General features: G+C 36.3%; 2 protein-coding genes and 1 non-coding gene across 3 annotated transcripts; all 3 read left to right on the top strand.

Moving 5' to 3' along the window:
- The first annotated feature begins 882 nt into the window (after positions 1-882).
- Positions 883-12,142, top strand: LOC145780246 (thioredoxin domain-containing protein-like). Its single transcript, XM_082591950.1, has 7 exons — positions 883-1,045; positions 7,165-7,253; positions 7,986-8,091; positions 8,366-8,504; positions 10,001-10,171; positions 11,440-11,565; positions 11,801-12,142. Exons 1-7 carry the CDS (start codon positions 883-885, stop codon positions 11,964-11,966), a joined length of 960 nt encoding a protein of 319 aa, XP_082448076.1. The 3' UTR covers positions 11,967-12,142.
- A 1,876-nt stretch (positions 12,143-14,018) lies between these two features.
- LOC145779908 (L-threonine ammonia-lyase-like) lies at positions 14,019-17,274 on the top strand. Its single transcript, XM_082591581.1, has one exon. It carries the CDS (start codon positions 15,773-15,775, stop codon positions 16,742-16,744), a length of 972 nt encoding a protein of 323 aa, XP_082447707.1. The 5' UTR covers positions 14,019-15,772; the 3' UTR covers positions 16,745-17,274.
- Positions 17,275-18,373: 1,099 nt separating this feature from the next.
- LOC145780416 (U6 spliceosomal RNA) lies at positions 18,374-18,483 on the top strand. Its single transcript, XR_014290646.1, has one exon. It is a non-coding gene; the product is annotated as a U6 spliceosomal RNA (small nuclear RNA).
- The last annotated feature ends 2,277 nt before the right edge of the window (positions 18,484-20,760 follow it).

The raw sequence follows: 20,760 nt of genomic DNA on the forward strand, positions 1-20,760 counted from the left end.
TGCAATTAGATAGTTTTTGTAAAGTTTTTTAAATAAGTCAAAAGATTTTTTTTTTATATCTAGTGGGATTGAGTTCCATATTTTTACTCCATTATACTTGGTGGTTCGTTGAAGTTTTGTAGTAGCATACAGAGGTACGAAGTAATTATCATTTTTGATTGAACATCTAGTTGAGCGATTATGAACGTTTGATGTTTTTTTGAAGTAATTCGAAACCAATACACTAAACACGTAATCCAATACACGAAACCAATACACTACCAATAAAAATAATCAAGACAGAAAGTGTAAGTATATCATTTTTATATCCAGCTTGATAGGCTATGGCAAGTATTGTTTTTTCCTTCCATGGTCAAAATCAGAGTGAACGACAAAGGTTTTCAATTCCAACTTTTGTGATCCCTTATTTTGTACTTGCTTGTTGACTTGTCAACCATGAAAAAATAGCTGCTTCACTGACTTCAAGCCAGCACAGACAAAAATGACACTGACTGAATACAAAAATGCCAATCCAATTATTATTTCCAATATGCCACCTTGCTAGTTGCTAGTTGCCTGACTACTTCAGGTGGCATGTATGGTTGAGGCAATGAGGCATTAGCCGCGTGACTTGTAGGCCAGAGGTTCTAAACCTTTTTTTGACATGATATTTTTATTTGAAACGGCCAGTTGTTGCTTAATTTTGGACAAGACACCACTTGGGCATTGTTTCTGTGCTAGGTACCCTACCGGTAGGTATTATAATTGGCTTTTTAATCTGACATTGTGCTGTGCATGACAAGACCTTAACATTCATTGATCTGATGCAAACAAAATTAAAATGCAATGTTCGTTATTTTTGTTCTATTTACAGAAAGGATTATTTAAGCCAGTCTTTTTGGCATGGCAACCAGTGTATTCTACACAGGCTATATTATTTTGTTTATCATAACTTACCTTATTATTGGATCTAATGGAAAATTCGACCCAAATGCAGTTCCTCACACTACCAAATCAGAGCTTTTGAAGATGATTAAGTCTGAAGAGGAAGTGTTTGTATATTTTTGTAAGTAGACAAAAAAATTTTGTATAAGTGTTACTGTGCAATGTGCATTGAAGTTTATGTATGATCATGTATCATTCTGTAATTTTTTGTGCATTTATGAATAGGTTGCTTAAAAATGCACAGGATTTTCTCAAGGGGGGAGGAGCATTTGAAATGGTTTTCAAACCAAAGCCAAAACAAATCAAAACAAGGCAGTGGCTATTTGACCCAGGGTTGTCGGTATTTTACCCGACCCAAAAAAACCAGGGTGGGTTTTTTAAAAAAAACCCACTTAAAAAACCAAAAAAAAACATAAAAAACCCAGAGCATCATATTTGTCCAATTTTTATCAGAAAATTAAAAAAATGAACCAAAGTACTACAAGGTATTTAAAACAAACTTCAAATTAGGACTTGAGAATGTGATTGTGAAGGAAATTTCCAAAGATAAATTGAAAATACAGTGGATATTTCTGTACACAAAAATCAAGTAATGCCACTTTGCACTACACTAAAACTCATTTATGCAAGAAGGCCTCATAGTTAAACAGCCCTAGTGCATTACTTTATTGAGTTACGCCAGCATGTACTCATTGTACTGTGAGTGAGAGGCACTTTATAGGTAAAAAGTAGTATTTGAGGTGAAATAAGCATGAATCTACCTTTTTTTGCATCTTTTTCAAATAAAACTCAAAAAAACTCGTTTTTTTTAAAAAAACCCATGCGGGTTGGGCTTTTTTAAAAAAACCCGGGTTTTTCTCAACCCTGATTTGACCGGCGCCGGTCTTTGAATCTGAAACACTATTTAACGTCATTATACAGTCACTTTTTTTCTCTTTCAAAGCAAAAGACGAGAAGCGCGCATATAAGTTCTAAATCTGACCATTTTATTCAACTCCATACGTGACGCGTGCGATACTTTGCCGGCTCCTATTCTAGAGGGACTGAGTTCGATACTACCCTGAAGCGTTCTTTTTTTTTAACTAAATTTTGACCCGAAGTGCATTTTTGTAGTCAATTTTTAATTTGAGTTGCATTACATTTACATACCATTACCATTTTTTTAAAAGAAGCATTGTATATAACTAACTTGTTGAGAGCAAAAATGTAATGCTTTGTTCGGCAAACACGGTCACATCAACCAATCATTTTATTTTTCGTCATCAACGCGTCCGGGACAAAAAAGATACTATATAACTACAAAAATCGATATAGACCTACCAGCACGTTAATGAACGGGAAAAGGTGGCAAAACCTTGAAAGGTTCAAAACGTGCCTGAATGAAAAATTATGTAGTAGGCTATAGTTAGCACGGCCACAAATGGAAAATTACCCAGAGAAATTCTTAAATTCCAGCAAATTAAAAAAAACTCTAACTTTATCACTCACATTTGTAAAGACCTATAAAAATGAGCCGTAGACAACGCAAATTAAAAATTGACTACAAAAATGCACTTCGGGTCAAAATTTAGTTAAAAAAAAATAAATTAAAAAAAGAAACGCTTCCGGGTAGTATCGAACTCAGTCCCTCTAGAATAGGAGCCGGCGACGTATCGCATGCGCCACGTAACGAGTTGAATAACATGGTTGGATTTAGAACTTATATAAGCGCTTCTCGTCTTTTGCTTTGAAAGAGAAAAAGAAAAAAGTGATTGCATAGTGACATCATGACCGGTCAAATAGTGTTTCAGATTCAAAGACCGGCGCCGGTCAAATAGCCACTGCCTTAAAACAATTGCCCATTTGCTAATTTAATCAGCAAGTTTAAAAGGTGCAAAAGGTTCATGGGCGTTGCTAAAACTCAGAAGTTATGTCAACACAGACACTTTAAAAGATTTGTATCACGCTTTGATTTACTGTCATTGCAATATTGTATATCAAGTTGAGAAAAGGCCTGTGACCTGTTTTTTTTTTGCTGAGACTTTTCGGTCATTTGTCCGAATTGACTTGAAAAAATGCGGTCATTTTTTATTTCGGTCATTTTTTCTGATGAAAATATTTGCTTTCAATGAGCTGATACAAACCAAAATTTGCACTTCCTGACTAGTTGCAACATTAAGATTTGCTGAAAAATGTTGTTTTTTTGGACATTTTGACCGAATGGACTATATATTTTCTCGGACATTTTGACCGAATTGACTATATTTTTTTCGGACATTTTTCTAAAAAATTGGTCAATGACCAATAAATGACCGAAAAAAAACCCAGCCTGTGACAGTGTACTGGATCCATTAATAAAATTACAAAAAAAGGTTATAAGAATGATTACAAAACAATTATTATTCTCACACTAATTATTTGTTTTTCAAAATGAACATCTTGAAACTAAAGGACATACATAACATTGAAATAAAAAAAACATATGTACAAAGTTCATATGAATCAGTATCCGTCTACGTATTGTGATTTATTTATAAATGCTTCATCCATTTATCATCATAACACAAGATATCAAACAAGCAACAACTATTTTATAAATAGATCAAACACAGAACTTGGCAAAAAGTCCATGCAGGTATTGGGACCAAAGGTCTGGTCAGAGGTTCCAAGTAGGCTAAAAAACTTATCATTTCATTGTTTCAAAAGAGATCAAAATGTTAATTTTACAAAGCTACAGTGCATCGTGAGTGATAAGCTATGGAAACCAACTTGTCATTTGTGTTTAGGTCTACGTTATCTTAAATATGTTTTTTTTTGGTGCGTATGTTGAAGAACATTTTAACGCTTTTTGTTTTTTTTCTTGTAAGCTTATTTTAAATGGCAAAATTGTCATTTCCGTAGGGTGGCAATTGACTAGTAGACCATATGGTCGTCTCATTGTCTCCGGGTCATTCCACATCAAATCACCCAAAAAAAATGAAATTTTTAACACCACCACCTCCGATTTTCTTCAAATTTGGTTTGTGTGTGAGTTCTGGGTAAAAAAGCATGAATTTTAAATTTTATCGAAATCCGGCCAGTGGTTTTGGAGATATGGGCCTGTAAAATTTCGTATTTTGGGAGAAAATGGGGGTACCCGGCTTATTTCAAAATGCCATATCTCCGCAACCACTGGGTGTATTTTAATGAAATTGGTGTCATGTTGCAGGAAATTGGTCAAGGATTTCATTTCTGTGGTTAATTTTCAAAAATAAACATGTTTGGGGGTAATGACCTTTTGACCTTTGCTTTGACCTTAACTTTGACCCTGTGGATCACGTGATACAAAAAACTTGTCTACATGAAAAATATTTTTTGACACTATCTCTATAACATATGAAAAAATGGGAGAGGTAATATTTCTATTTTAGCCATATTTTTCACTCAAAGTTTGCATGTCTCATGATTTTTCAACAAATTTTCTTAAAATCACATTCAATCAGAAGAATGGGTCCAAAATGATGATGAGGGGTGTTTGTTTTTTTTTGTAAAATAAGCTTATAACATTGGGAAATGATGGCAAATGGGGGAGGGGGTAAAATATCTCAAACTCTGATGATGTAATACATAAACGCTCCCAATTAATACTGCATAAAATGAGTTAAATGACACAGTTTAGCCAAGACACAAGTTACACAACAGACAAAATGTCAGGTTCTGAAAGTTTTCCATAGACAGCAATCACTGAGCTGACCAGTTTTTACACAACCTGTGAAGTTTAATTGTATCGTTTTTGGAAATAGTGTAACGACATCTGCCAGATGCAATCATGGAAGGAGTTTCAATGATACAAACAATGTTATTAATATCAATCCAGCATTTATCAGCAGAGGAAGGCCAGTAGAAGATTCTGGCTGGACCATGAAGATGCATAAAGTTTACATGGTAGTCTCCAAACTCATCAGAAATGTCTTCCACCAAACCTATCCAAGATTCATAATCATATATACATCACACATATGTCTGTGTTGCGATGTTGATAGGTTCATTCAATGCTTCAAGTGCAAGGTCTTCATCTCTCCCTCCTGTCACTGACACTATTTCAGGCAGATTTTTTTGAGCACTGAGTTTGTACGCAAATACCTTTGTTTCAGAAATCGAAACAAATCTATTGAATTTTAGTGTTCCTTTTATTGTCTTTGCCAACGAGAATCTTTTTTTAAAATTTTTCTTTGCAAGCTTTATACCGGTCAGGCTTGACATTAAGAAATTGAATTCCTTGTATGTTAGCTTTGCAAAATGTCATAATTGACTCGGTAGTAAGGATAGCGTCACTGTAAGGCCTTTGCAAACTTGCTTTGGTTAAGAGGCGCTTCACTGTCCCCCCTATACCATCACATGCACTCTTTCCATGCGAAGTAGCAAAAAAGTGCCATTCTGCCCTGATGCCAAAATCTTTGACATGATTACATAAATTGATGAAATTTGACTTTTCTTGTATTGGCCAGCACAGCCGTCTGTAAAATAATAAATTTTTCCAAGTTCAGGAAATTCAGCTTTCAAATAATCAATAAATACTTGTAAAAAAGCATAAACTGTGTAGGTGTTGTGTTCCATGATATCGCTTATGATGCATACATTTCTGTGTTCAAGTGATCCATCTGCCAGTGGACGATATGCAATAAACGGATGTAAAGTGGCCTGCCTATTATTCCAGTGGAAGCTTTGCACTTCATCTTGTACTACATATGAGACATACCTTATCAGACTGACCATGCTATAACAGTATGGCGAAATCGATTTCTGATTATTAAAAATGAAGCTGGTAGGCTACACTGTTGTTGCAAGAGCAGCAAGACTTATTCTACAATATAATGTTTAAGCTAATCGGATTTTATGAAAATTTTCCAGATATCGTCCTCTTTGAATGAAAACTATGGCTAAACTAAAAATATTACCTCTCCCATTTTTTCATATGTTATAGAGATGGTATCAAGGAATATTTTTCATGTAGACAAGTTTTTTGTATCACGTAATCCACAGGGTCAAAGTCAAGGTCAAAGCAAAGGTCAAAAGGTCATTACCCCCAAACATGTTTATTTTTGAAAATTAACCACAGAAATGAAATCCTTGACCAATTTCCTGCAAAATGACACCAGTTTCATTAAAATACACCCAGTGGTTGCTGAGAAATGGCATTTTGAAATAAGCCGGGTACCCCCATTTTCCCCAAAAATACGAAATTTCACAGGGCCATATCTCCAAAACCACTGGCCGGATTTTGATAAAATTTAAAATTTATGCGTTTTTGCCCAAAACCTAACCACAAACCAAATTTGATGTAAATCGGTGATGGTGGTGTTAACAGCACTGGGTGAATTGAGCTGGAATGACCCCTCCCTGTCGGTATGGGAACTTGTGTAACTTTTGCGTTATGTATATTACTTGCATATTTCAAACATGTATATACAGATATGTTCCTGTTACTAACAAATAAAACATTGATTGATTGAAGTTATATTGTATAAGATTAACTTGCCCTACTCAGCTTGCATCGACAATATTTTGTTAGTTTGCAGCAGCTAGGTTACTCATTTGGACAGATTTTGTATTTAAAACTAAGTGGACTCTCGGCTGTACCTGCATAGTGCATAGGCCCTGCACACTGATATGTTTCAAACTGAAATTCAGCACTTTGTAACACCAGAGAGAACTGTCGTATATATAATCAAGCATTTCTGATAGATGATTGTGAGTGTAATTTGACACACCAAATAGCACCTAAATGACCGGGCGCCACCGTGAACTGCACCTAAATCTCTTGACGCCACAGTGCGCGCACCTATTTGGCAGGCACTTAACTGTCTGCACCTAAAAGATATGGACCCCTGACTATAGTATTTTTTGCTATTGCATACTGAGAAAAAAAGACTGACTTTCAACTTCTGGGTTGTGAAATCAATAGAAGTTTACTTAATTGCTTTCAATCTATTTATAAATGTAAAACAAAAATTAAAAATGCTTCAATTACATTTTTTTAGAATAATGATATGATTCTTTGTTAATATTTTTTTTCTGCCGTTTTATGAAAGTTAATTATTTTTTTAATATGGACTAGACTTAGAGTAAGTATGGTTGATATTGTATTTTGTGTTGTAAATGTACACTAATGTTACAAGGCCTTTTACAATATAAACATATATGATATTGTTATAAAACCATAGATTATTGACGAAACAAATATTCATCAAATTTTTAACAAATTACTATTTTTTTAATTAGATACAAAGTTTGAAGATTGTCCTGAATGCAAAGAGAAAATGCAAGCTTTCCAAGAAGCTGCCGAATATCTTGAAAAATTAGAAGAAAATGTAATTATCTCAAATTCCTTGTGAAATTATTTCTCGTTTGAAGTGTGCTAGAGACCTTTATGAAACAGCTTTTAAGAAATATTGATAATAACAACAATTGTATTTGAAGATGATGTTTGATAATAACAATGTATCTTTATGTGACTGTAAGACCTTACAACCAAGAAGTTAAAGACTAATTGTAAATGATCCACTGTAAATTCTGTTTTAAAGGGACTAACTCTTGTGGCAATTCTTAATCTTCATCATAAAGACGACATGTGCTAAAGGGTAGATCGACCTAAATTGATGAAAGTTGTTGTTATTTTCATTATATTTTTATTTTTGCTGGCTGTACCATGCACGTTAGTTATAAACCAAGCTATTTTAACATGCAACATTAAAACTTGGCCCAAAAAGAAAAAAACTTTAAAAAATAAAACTGTGTTCAAAGAAAAAATTAGCCCATGTGATCAGTTTAATTTAAAAAGTAGTTGCTAACGTTGACATACAAGAAACATTCTTGATCACATGCTCAACTCAATCATTTAATTGAAGAAAAAATGGTAGCATAAACAGTAAGCAAGCATGAGCAACTATCTTACAAATTATATATAATTTTTACTTTAATCCTAAATTGTCTTTTGTAAGTTACAATTTGTTTGGCAACTGTGTGAGTACAAAGGCAGGATTTCAAATAATTAACCTACTTCATTGTAATGTTTTCATGCAAAATGCAATGTTTTTTCTCAGGTTAAAAGTTACAAACTAGCTGTCAAGTTTCCAGAGTATGGAGTCAACGAGTTCCCACAATTAATCTTTTTTCTGGGAAGCACCCCGTTTCGATATCAAAAGTCTGGTAAAGATTTTGTTGTATTTTGACGAAGTATTCTAAAACTTTCCCTTAGAAACCGAAAGGGTGGGCCTTCACTCAGCAGTGGGCTACCACAAGCTGGAAATGATGATGATTATTTTAAAACTAACTGAACTCTTATAGAAGATGTCTTAGAAATTGAGCTTAAATTTAGCAAAAGTTAATGTCAAGCTACTGATAGTACAGATATAATAATGTATAAGCATTTTTTAGGCCGTTGTGAATTTGCAATCATGCCATTACGAGAATTGTTCTGCAGATGAGTTTGCTCCTGAGGTCATTACAGAATGGGTCGAAGAAGCGAAACAAACACCTTTACCTGATTTGACTGACGAGACGTTTGAACATCTCACTCAAGCTTCCACGGGCGCCACCACAGGAGACTGGTTAATTATGTTGTAAGTTCTTAGTTTTATTTTTTTTATTTTATGAAAATTCAAACTTTAAAATTGAGCATTTTCCTTTGATTATATCAGGAGATATCTGTTGGTCACTGGACAACTTCTGTCTCTTTTGTAAAAAATCAATCAACTAGGAAATAGTGGTGGGCGAAAGCAGACTTGGACAGGAATTCGTCAAATTGGAACGAAATATCGTTAATTCTAATATAATTTGATGAAAACCTATTCACTTTAGTTGTAGTTCCAATCTAATCTCCGATTTTACCAACAATTCTAGTTTGTCCGACAGCATTTTTCAGCAAATGAAAGGAAACTGCACTTTTGTAAACCTCGTGTAAGGAAAATGCAACAAACGATCAAGATTAAAGTTTCATGCTGTCATTTCTTCGCTTAAGCAGCAAAGTTATTAAAAACTCCATTAATTTAGTAATTTACCTGAGTCACAATGCCTGATTGTGATATATTGACGATATGTGACAACTACGTCTAACTAATTCTAATCTAGTTTAAATTCTAATCCAATTTGTGAAAACTTAGGTAGCTCTAAGTCTAGTTCAATTGTGAAAAACTTATATAGCTCTAAATACAATTCTAATTTAATTTAGAAAAGCTAAAAAAAATTCTGGTTCTCCAAGACTGGTCGAAAGCTATGTGACATGAATGATTGGTGCGATATTGACAACCCAAGCCTCATGGCCGAAACACGTATTTGTCGCTGTCTACTAAATGACTACTATTGTAAATTATTACTACCGTCACGACCTACTAGAACACGGCCAAATATGTTGCTATTTGAGGAAATTTCTAAGAGTCTGAATTGTTACAATCGTAGCTATGATAAACCTGTCATCTTGCCATTACCAGAAGTATGTAAAATAAGTAATATTTGCACCTAGACATATGTTTGGCTTGTTTAATTGGAGATTAGGTATGTACGTTGAGCACAGTTTACACAATAAGAATGTAATATGTAAGACTTTTCAACTGCACCCTGGAGGTAGTATCGTTTGGTGCAATTGCATGTTCCATTTAAAATATCAAGGATTTTTTGTGCATTCAAAGTTGTAAGCTGTTCGTTGGATGTGTCAATTTAAATTTTAATTCGTTTGTTTTTCGCCAAGTTTAGTTTTGCAAGTAAAATATGGCTATTGGCGAAACATCCCACTTTACAAAAAAACCTAACGACTGTATGGTGAGACTACCTCCAGGATGCAGTTTGAAAGTCTTACATATTTTACATATTATTGCATAAATTGTGCTTAACATACATATCTAATCTCTGGTAAAACAAGCCAAAAATATGTCTAGATGCAAATGTTGCTTGTTTTACATAGGCTACTTCTGTAAGTGGAAAAATGACAGGTTTATCATGGCTATGATTGTAACAATTCAGACTCTTAGAAATTTTCCCAAATAGCAACATATTTGGCCGTGTTTTAGTAGGCCGTGCTACCGTAAATCCTTTTCATGGTCACTTACTCTATCTTCTTCAGTGCTAACGGAAAACGACCCGAATGTCTAAAACCCAATCTACCTGACATTGCTTCCACCGCGGTGCGGTTGAGAAGACGTAAGAATGTCGCCATCTTGGATTCAACATCAAATCCTAAAACAATAAAAAGGTTCAATATGGATGAAAACAACCTTTGCATTAATATCTTGTAGTAAGTTCTTCGACTTCAAGTTGACCCTGATGTTGAAAAAATAAGCCATCTGTTTGTTTGTAGAGCCTATTTCGATTATTTTTTATCAGTGTTTTTACTCGTATAACTGCAACTTATAGTCTGCTGTGAGATTATTGTGTCTTGTTAATGTTTTTGTAAAATATTAATTTGAAGCTTGCAGGATTTTAGGTTTAACAGAAAGTTTTACCTCTAGTTTTCATTGAATGAATCTACAAGAATATTTTTTTATTTTTATTTATTTATTTGCATCAGACTCAAGATGGTCGATTAAATATATCTTGTACGGTTTTTAAAACATTATCTGCCATCGCTTCTGCTTCAAAGCTTTCTTTTTTGTTGTTATTGCTAGTTTAGTTTAATACGGTGACAACTAACTTTCCGATGTCATTTTTTATCAATACATTTAGCAACCTTACTACTTTATATGGATTTTCAATTGTCTTTGAAACCTAATTAATTTCTCAGCATAAAAAAGACCGACGTGCCCATGAAGCATGCGAGGGGTAACTTATTGTCATACAGGTAACAGGATGTAGATGGCCCATCACTAGATGAAAGTAGTTGTGCCAATGTTAAGATGTACTATTGTACTTACTAGACCATCTTCGTTTTATAACCGTGCTATTAGATTAGGTGATAAGCAGTTCTACTTGTTACTGGGTTAAGACCCAAATCATCAAAAAACATCTGAAACTGCTTCAATACATCTTTTCTAGCTTGAGTAGCGAAAAAACATACTTTTGTAGATATTTTTCAAAGATCTTTTGCACTTTGAATAGCGAAAAAGTAGTTGAATTTAACTATTTTTTCAACGATAATCCTTATGACAGCTTTCATTCGAAACAACGATGCTGCATAATTAGTTCAGAACTAACAGTCTTTTGACACTCCACTAACAATGCACATTGCACAATGAAGCTTGATAGGCTACCTGCTCATTGCTGAACATCATTTAATAATAATTATAATAACAACAACAAAATTTGTATAGCCCCCCCCCCATCCACAATGCAAACTATGCTTCTAGGCGCTGTACGATTTAGCGACAAGACCTACACGAACAAAGATCTCCGCTGTACACAATGCTACCAAGCACTAACCTTTGGCTCTGATATCATGATTTCAACGCTATCTTATTCTTACTGGGCCTAGCAAGCAAACTACAGTGTGCTTCCACATGTTTGGATCTTTTTTGTGAGAAAGTTTCAAGTAATTCATCAACTGAATGTTTGTGTATTTTCTCGCAGCTTCCATCGCACTGATTTGTACCAGTACAAGAGCGACGACCGTTCTTCCCAAGCTCTGGTGGATTATGTGCTTGAAGGTTACAAGAAAGATGAAGCTCACCCTGTCCCTCAGCCACACGACCACAAGTACGCTGTTTAATTGACTTTTATTTCTGATCAATGATCATAAATATGAAAATCTACAGACGCCAGAATCCATTGTCAAGAAGGATGTCCGTAGTTGCAGTAGAAATATGAAGAATAGAAAGAGGCGACATTTTGTTTATTGCACTTCAAGCTAAACTATCTTTTCCTCACAGCGAGATTTCTATGGAATTATTCCGATAATATTTGCTGATAGTGCTGTTTTCTTTCATTACAGGAGTGAGCAGATGGAATCAATGATTACAGGACTGAAGGAGCTGTTTGAAGAGCATGCTAACCTTAGTAAATTTGCTTTTGTTAGTGGTATAGGTTTTGGTCTTCTTGCTGTGTTTGCTGCGATACTATTTATTGTGAAAAAGTTTAGAAAACGAAAGTTACTTTAACGATTTTTTTTCTTTAAATTTTATGAATTTAAACACCAGTCGAAGTAAAATTTTGGCTCAGGCACCTCCTTTCATTGATCGAAATTTTTAAAAAATTTGCTTGCTATTAACAGTGATGTGTTAATATAGTTTGTTGTAGAGTAGATTTAGTTGACCCATTTGCAATCGTAGCTTGACGGCGGACGTTGTTGTTACCAACGATATTCATTTGGTTCCGATGATCCGAGTGCATGGGAGACATAGGAGAATGTTTTCGCGCAACCAGATGTATCGTTACATCTCCCAACAAAAGTTTCAAAATTGCCAGCATGGAAGTGTTAGTTGTGTCAAATAGCAAAAGCTGGTTGGATCACTCAAAGCTGTGTTACTTTAACATCATTCGTCATTCGAACAATTTGAGTTTGGGTATTATACATAGGTGGGCAAAGTTACTTTCAAAAGTAACTGAGTTACAGTTACAGTTACTTGGCCAAAATAGTAACTGAGTTACCGTTACAGTTACCGATTTTAAAAAGTAACTAGTTACCGTTACTAGTTACAGTTACTAGTTACTTTCAGTTACTCACAAATCTGAACATAAAATTCTGCACCTGGCCAGCTCTGCATGCAAGTCCAGTTTAACCGCAATGTTTGATATACAATGTTAGAGCCATCCATGCTAACATAACAGCACAAGTACAAAACCAACAAGGTTTTATTTAAAAAAAAATACTCAGTGGCTTATATGTTTATTTCCTTTGAGAAATACGAGCATTTCAAAGTGCTCGTCACTCAGGCCTGCTCTGTTGGGCTTTAAAATGTTCTTGCCCAATCGTCGTCGTCGTGTGAGCCTCTGGGACCGAGAGTCTATCCTTTTACCGCCCCAGATTCATGATGTTTCCGAACTACACTGGAAGGCTACTAGAGAGCAGCCAGTCTTTGGTTTCATCATTCATGACACGCAGACCTTCCACTCCGGTAGGTGGCTTGAAGAAGTTACAGTTATTGATGATGTCCGCCCCGATAGTTCAATTGGTCAGCGCGTCACTTCTGGAACGAAGAAGCTTCAAGATTAAGCGCCACTGGTTCGACTCTCAGGGCCTGCGCTTGAGCAACGCACGTTAAGGACTGCTCTCCATTTAGCGGTTTAATAGATGGAATAATTTCCCGGCAACAAGACTTCAACAATCGGAAACTTCACTCTGTCAATCTCGGTGACCGGGCCTGCGTCAGTGATTTAAAGCCTTTAGTCTACAAGTATGCGAAACTGCCAGGATTAAGTTCTGCAAGAAGCTTTCTCAGTCCGAGGATAAAGATTTAATCAATCAATCAATCAATCAATGATGTGGTCTGCGGCCTGTTCCTCGGCACCACATTCACAGGAGGAGGAAGAGGCCATTTCCCATTGGTGCATGGTTGAGGGAAAAGCCCGACGCCCGTACAGAGACGGTTGAGGCGCACCCATGCCTGTCTTGGTAGTGTCAGGTCGATGGAGCGTGTGTCGGCGTCGGGGATGAACGAGTAAAGTCTGGTGATGAACAAGTGCTGCAATGAAAACAATATTTCTACTGCAGCACTTGACGGAATGGGAGTGTTATGTTTTTAAAACAGTTTTTTCATCGGTCCAATTGTGAATCTGGATCCGCTTAACTTGTCCTCAGAGTCCGCTTCCAAATACTCCTGTAACAGATTCAACGCGCATTGCTTTCTTTTCTTGGTTTTTGCGTAAAGTGGTGCAAAAAGTCTTCCGTGGCTCTATCTACCACCATCCACTTCAGTGTCGCTGCTACTCCCCTCTTCAGCAGAGCAGTTTGCTTCTTCAGTTGCTTGAAGCATGTTCTGTTTTATTTTGGTCTTCAATTCAGCAGTGTCGCTTAATGACCAGGCATTAAACACAGATAAGTCTAAATTGTGGGTGGAATGCAGTCGCAAGCTGAAAGTCGCTGTCCTGGAACCTATGACCAAATCTGGTTTGTATTGCTTCCACAAGAACGTCTACCAACGGCAAGCAAACAGCAATGCTGTTGCTGGTTTTAATGTCAGACAATCTTTTTAGAGGCATTGCAAGCGTTACACTAAATGCAATAAATTTCAACTTCTTGAAGATAACTAAGTAACTGACTATAAGCATCAACAATTGCTTTTAATCGCTGCGTGTTTCTTGACGCTTATAGTCAGTTAGTTAGTTACCTTCAAGAAGTTGAAATTTACTGCATTTTTATAAATATTTTCAGGTTCCTGATGAGGGCTTAAGTTAAACCGAAAACGTTTGACTGTTAAACTCATTTGTAAATATGTAAAATATATTATTATAATGCTCAACCCTGTTGTATTGTTGTGTTTTGCCTGTCTTTGGTACATATTGATTAATCGCCAAAAACTATTAATTTAGCCAAATCAGGTATCAAAAATCGCCAAAAAAGAGCCAAATCATAAATATGAAGCTAAACGTCTTAAAAAAACGCCAGATTTCTGGACTTTGGCGATAAGTTCGCCAATATGGCAACCCTTCTCCACCAGACCACAAAACAAAAGTAGAACCGCGCATGCGCAGTGCTGCGCCGATATATCTGCGAGAAAAATGCATTGCGCAAAACGCAGCAAACACGCATTAAGCAAGACACAAACACGTGCAGAGAACTAAACGGCAATTAAAAACTGAAATTTCAATACAAAAGTAACTTGTAACTGTAACTGTTGAAAAAGTGCTAAAATAGGAACTAGTTACCGCGTTTCGTTACTTTTGGAAAATAGTAACGAAGTTACCGTTACAGTTACTCAAAAAGTAACTAGTTACTTTTGTAACTAGTTACTGCCCACCTCTGGATAAGAATGTTAAGATACCGTATTGTGAATGAGAGTGCTTATATGCTTCTTTTTTCTCTTCAAAGTTCCCACTTCCTAGCCAGCAAAAGTTTTTGTTCTTATATCGTGTCAATGCATAAATGTAGAGGTCCCACTGCCAAGTGTAATTATTTGCCATTAGTCAATGTTAAAACACGGTTGGACAAACATTGGTACCACCTGATTATTGTATTTTCAATTTTGTGGGTTACCGGTAACTTAATATTTTCTTTTCTTGAAGAGTTATTTCTTGTAGGTATTTTCGAGTGTTCGAACACAACTAAAAGTTATTTTGTTATCTCCTAAGTTACGTTTACTTGTAGATGTTGGTGCTTGTTTTAACATCAATACCGATCGCTAAATGAGACAGTGGTTTTGTATCCTTTTTTCTACTGTGTCAAAGCCTAAAGTTTTTCGGATGAGTAACAATAATCTTTAGATTGTTTGTATTTCATTGTTTATGTGCAATAGAGAAAGTTTAATATGTGTAATTAGTTTGTGCGCTGTTCTATTGTCGGTGAAGCATCGTGTGAATTGGTGATGGATGAAAAGATGTTGGTAAACCCAGTTTCAGTGTAAACAAATTTATTTCAAGTCTGATTTTAAAATGTTTCTTTAATGGCGTTTTTTAGCTTTGTGTCGTATGCCTTTAAAGTAAGCACAGGATTCCAAGTTTATACACTGTTTTGGTTACAGCCATTGCTATCTTTTTTTAATCGATGCACCTATATCAACCGTGTAGGATACCAGCTTACCACTTGCTCAATAACTTTTGAAACACAGTGAAAATGTATCACATTGCAATGCACTGGATTTTGTCGCATATGCTTGGATTTCCGAACGGATGTACGGACAATACAACAGCGAGTGCTTAAATTAATTTGTTTAATATTTCTAGAATTGTGTTTACATTCTTGAATTGTTGTGTCTCTAGATTTTTGTAGCTATTGCGAATTTAAGATTGATAAACGTAAAAGTGAAACATGGAATTGAAGAAAATCCATCAATCTGTCGTGGAAGCGTCAAAAGACATTGCTCAGTATGTATTTCATACGCCTCTGGAATATTCGCTGTTCCTTTCTGCTAAGACTGGTGCAAAGGTGTACTTGAAACTTGAATCTCAGCAAAAAACTTCTTCATTTAAAGTTCGTGGCGCATTCAACAAATTGCTGATGAGCGAGAAAGAAGACGAAAAAGACGCAGAATTTGTTACCGCGTCGACAGGGAATCATGGCCTTGCCTGTGCTTTGGCCTTAACCACCCTGAAAAAGAAAGGTACGATTTATGTGACTGAGAATGTGAGCGAAGCGAAGGAGAATGCTTTAAAATTATACGGCGTCGAAATACGCAAATTTGGCACGAATTGCGTCGAGACGGAAAGGGAAGCGAGAAGAGAAGCTAATGAGAAAGGAAAGATTTACATTTCGCCGTACGCTGATATGCAAGTGGTGTTTGGCCAAGGGACTATTGGTAAAGAGTTGTTTGAAGATCTTCCTGACGCAGATGCTGTCTTCATCACAGTAGGTGGCGGTGGTTTAATTTCTGGTATTGGATCATACTTCAAAGTGCAGAAAAAAGACGTGGAAATAATTGGGTGCTTGCCTGCAAACTCTCCTGTCATGCTGGAATCTGTGAATGCTGGTCGCATAGTAGACATGCCTTCTAAAGATACTTTATCCGACGCATCAGCTGGCGGCATAGAAGAAGGCTCTCCAACACTATCACTATGTATGAAGGTTGTTGATAGATGGGTCACAGTGTCAGAAAACGAGATTGCAAGCGCCATGTACTGCATGTTGCAGCAGCACCATAAAGTTATCGAGGGATCCGCTGGTGTCGCTCTTGCCTCGTTTCTTAAGCATTCGGATGAATACGCAGGAAAGAACGTTGTTATTTTAGTTTGTGGTGCCAACCTGTCAATGGAGAAGCTTAATTACATTATCAACAATCATTGAGATAGTTTGTTATACTTTACGTACTCTAATAATAATTGTTTAATTATGCAATACCTAGTTTTAATTATTTTAACTGATAAACCGCGGGCTTTGTTTCTTCGAGAAAGTTTACATTTATCCGTGGTGTGTTTTGCAATCAAGCTATAAAAACTATTCAAAATACAGTTTCTGCATTGCTAACTTTATGTGGTAGTTCATGTATTGGATTTTTCTATTCCAGTGTCGCATTTTTTCATTTAGCTTCGAAATTGTGTCTCGTGCGAGTACGTCACGCAAACAGCTGCCCAGCCAGTAGAAGTTACTGTTTTGCATCGTTCCAACGTATCTAAACGTTAGATTGGTTTATTACTGCCCAGATACGTAGAGTTGCTGCTCAGTGTGGTCTTGCATGCAACGTTGGATTTTCGTTGCTCATCATTCCACAGAATATACTTGTGTATAATTGGTCATTGTGCAATTAGCGCGTTTTCTTCCTCGTTTTTATTTGCATATGGAGTTAATGAATGCGAATAAACATAGCTCAGAAAGTAGCAGGTTATTGTTGGAAGGAAATTAGTATCAAATGGATGAGAAAAGCGAAAGATAAAATCCCGTGATAGCATGTCTTGGCACGACCATGGTTCGGATTGGTTGCTACTTAGGAAAAGAACGATAGCCTACATATTTATTTTTGTTACTTAGTAGGATTACTTTGAGCTACACACCATGCGTCTTGACAATGAAAAAGTGCAGTATATCTGAGCTTACACTACTACTAACTTATGACTAACACCAGTAGTAATAAATATGTGTTGTTTTGGCCTGGATTGTAATAATTTCTTAACGACACTTTCTCGTCTCTGTATAGTAGGTAAGTTGTAGGCTACTTTCTCAGTGCCTCACAGTTTCTCGAATTGGTTGCATTTTTGTTTCAGATCTTTGCTTATTGTTTGAGTGAAGTTCATCTAAAGCAGGGGTCACCAACCTTTTTTGCATGCGGGCCACTTTGGCACTAAGGAGAGCTGTGGCCGGCCACACTAATAAAATTTTAGGTAGGTTGACTTTTATGCTAGAAAAGAACGCATTTCGTACCCAGTATCCAGCGTTACACGTTGTTCATATTTATGTTAGAATACCGCAGCAACAAAATTAATCGAACAAAGCTACTGCCAGGCCAAGCTCCTTTTACAACACTTTTGAGTTTTTTAACAATACGTAATAAACGAGGCCACTTATTTTGCGCACTTATAGCGAGGCGAGCGGACGAGCGGTTTCATCAGAATATTCATCGCCAAGCAAGAGTGGTGTTGTCACTTCGCTTCACAAAAGATATCTTGCAATTAACAATTTCAGTAAACAAGGAAATGTTTGACACATCGCAATACAGGCAACAATAGTGATCTGCAAACATATCACCAAAAAATAGGCTCTAATAACAGGGAAAAAGAAACCAGGCAGCATGAAACAAACGCTTGTGGAAATCATCGAAAAATCGTAATTCATGAACAGTCTTCTCTCTAAAAAAGCAATGAGTTGGTTTTTCATCGTTTTTGTGAGAGTCTATAAAACCATCTTTCTTTTATTATAGACAACGGTCACTTGCGGTGCTTATCAGCGTGGCAAGAATTTGTTGACTAACAACATTTTGCAGTACTTGCTTCGGCAGTAGTCTACATACTAAAATTGGAACGAAAGAGAGAAGATTAGCATGGCCCCTGCGCAAGGATGACACGCAAAATCGTGAAGCGTTCCATTGTTCTTTAAAAAAAAAAACATTTTGCAGTACTAAGCTAAATATTTTCATAATACAACCAGAAAAAGTCTTTAAATTTATATATAATATTTTTCCAATTTATTATAAATTGAGTTGGCACACCGACCTATTTTGCCAACAAAAACTTGCATAAAGAGAACACTGCTCGTGAAACACAATGACGGTGAAACGCACACTAGTGTTTACATGACATTTGCAAACTTAAAATAAACAACCCTATGCTCACAGACATTTTCGAAATTCGAAAACAGACGTTTTAATCAACCACTGGGACAGTGTGGCTCGACATCGCATTGAAATAGCTTTAAGCAACCCCCAACCACCCCAGAACTATAATCTGATTGGTCGGTCGGTGGAATCGTATGCAAAGCGATAATATGCTTCCCGGAAAGTATTTTTTGCCTTCGTGCTCTTTGACTCCTCAAGAAAAGTATTTTTGGTTATACTTGTATGCTGATGCCTTCCGCGGGCCGCAGCGATACAGCGTGGCGGACCGCATGCTGCCCGCGGGCCGCCAGTTGGTGACCCCTGATCTAAAGCATAGCTGCATAGGGTATTGTAAACTTTGACACTGGTCAGTCCCAGTAGGCCATGTCTAGTTGTCTACCCAACTCAAAACTAGAGCTCGACCGATATCACTTTTTCAGGCCGATACCGATATTTATGAAATTTTTAGGCCGATACCGATATATAGCCTATCAGCTACGAAAAATTTGTTACCAACAAAGTTATTAAGCAACAAACCAGTCCAAGAAAGTTTATGCATTAGTTGCTGTAATGGAAAAATCATTCTTAATGTTCACTAATCACAAAAAATCACCAAACAAAAAAGAAACAACCCAGGCCTCGAAATTCGTTTTTTTGAGTCAAAACGATACAAGAACCGCCAAAACTAACTTTTGCCGATCGCAGCAGCAGGAGAAAACCGTAGCCTAGGTTATGTTACCGTTGGTGCAATGCAACTTTTAAATTTAGGATGTTGCTTCAAAAGGGAAAAAAAGCTTAGGTCTATGTGGCAACCTATTACCACCATGAAATCAGGTAGGTTTTGGCCATATGCTCATCTTTTATGTTTGACTTGTTTTCGCCAAAATTAATCATCGCTTATTGAATTTTAGCCGTAGGAGATGCTTGGCGATGAAACCTTGTGATTTTATTATATGTGTTTTCACTTTTCAGGTCTACTGTATGATAAAAGACGAAGTAAACAGTGACACAACGTCATTTTGACTATTGTTTGCTAAGTAGGTGCGACGTTTCAATCAGTTATACCCAGTGAAAGTTGAAAAGCATCGCGCATGTAGGCCTAAAAGAGTATTCAGCGATGTTATTTAGAGTAGCCTATTGTAATTTTTATCGAGAAGAAAGGTGATAATTCCAGGCAAGGGCTACAGCGTAGATGAAAATTTACTAGGTTTGATAGCATAAGTACCTAATTTGTTTCATACATGTTGCCATCAACTTTTTTTGCATAAATTTGAAAGGCAAAGGTTTTTTCTATTGCATGGTAGTTTCTCACCTTTTGTTAAGAAGCTGATGTCTTCCAATGTTAGACTAAGTCAGATATCGACAACAGGTCTACCTACCGCTCCAGAATGTTCGATAATTACTTTTCTAGACTGCTTTTGTGTGTTTTCAGTCAATATTTGAGCAATGCATTGGACTGGACCTACCATCTTATTTTTAATTGGTGTATGAGATGACGACCAGTGGCGTGACTGGGCTTATACGCCTACTTTGGGTTGAATTAAAAACCAACCAAAATTTTTATAATAATAACTAAGCCATAGTTGCCTTTTCAAATACCGTATATGTTTTATAGTTTCTTCAAGCTTTAGCCTATTCGAGGGAGCGCAAAGCAACGTTCGAAGTATGAATTGTTGCTTGATTTTCCACATAGTAGCCAAATCGCCTTAGGTCACATTTCCATTTATTGCAAAATGACAGTGCTGAGATCTTATTTTGCTGAACACAGAGCTGTAGGCTACTGTATAGCAGAATGTTGGGCTATTCTTTTAGTCAGATAGCTTATAAATGCCCAAAAGTTGTGTTAACTACCCGCATTAACCTACTGCAGTAAGAATAGGCCTTCGTCATGTCAACAACAGCGCAAGTTTAACATCTTAATAATATTTAGAATTTAATATCTAAAGCAAAGAACAATACACATGGACAAGCTACATTTAGACTATAAAAAATAATCCCAATCCTCCAAGCCTCTTCTATTTCCAATGATGTGTCACGAGATTTGTAAAACTAGGTT

This window comes from Aplidium turbinatum, chromosome 11, assembly GCF_918807975.1.
Source record: "Aplidium turbinatum chromosome 11, kaAplTurb1.1, whole genome shotgun sequence".
NCBI lineage: Eukaryota > Metazoa > Chordata > Ascidiacea > Aplousobranchia > Polyclinidae > Aplidium > Aplidium turbinatum.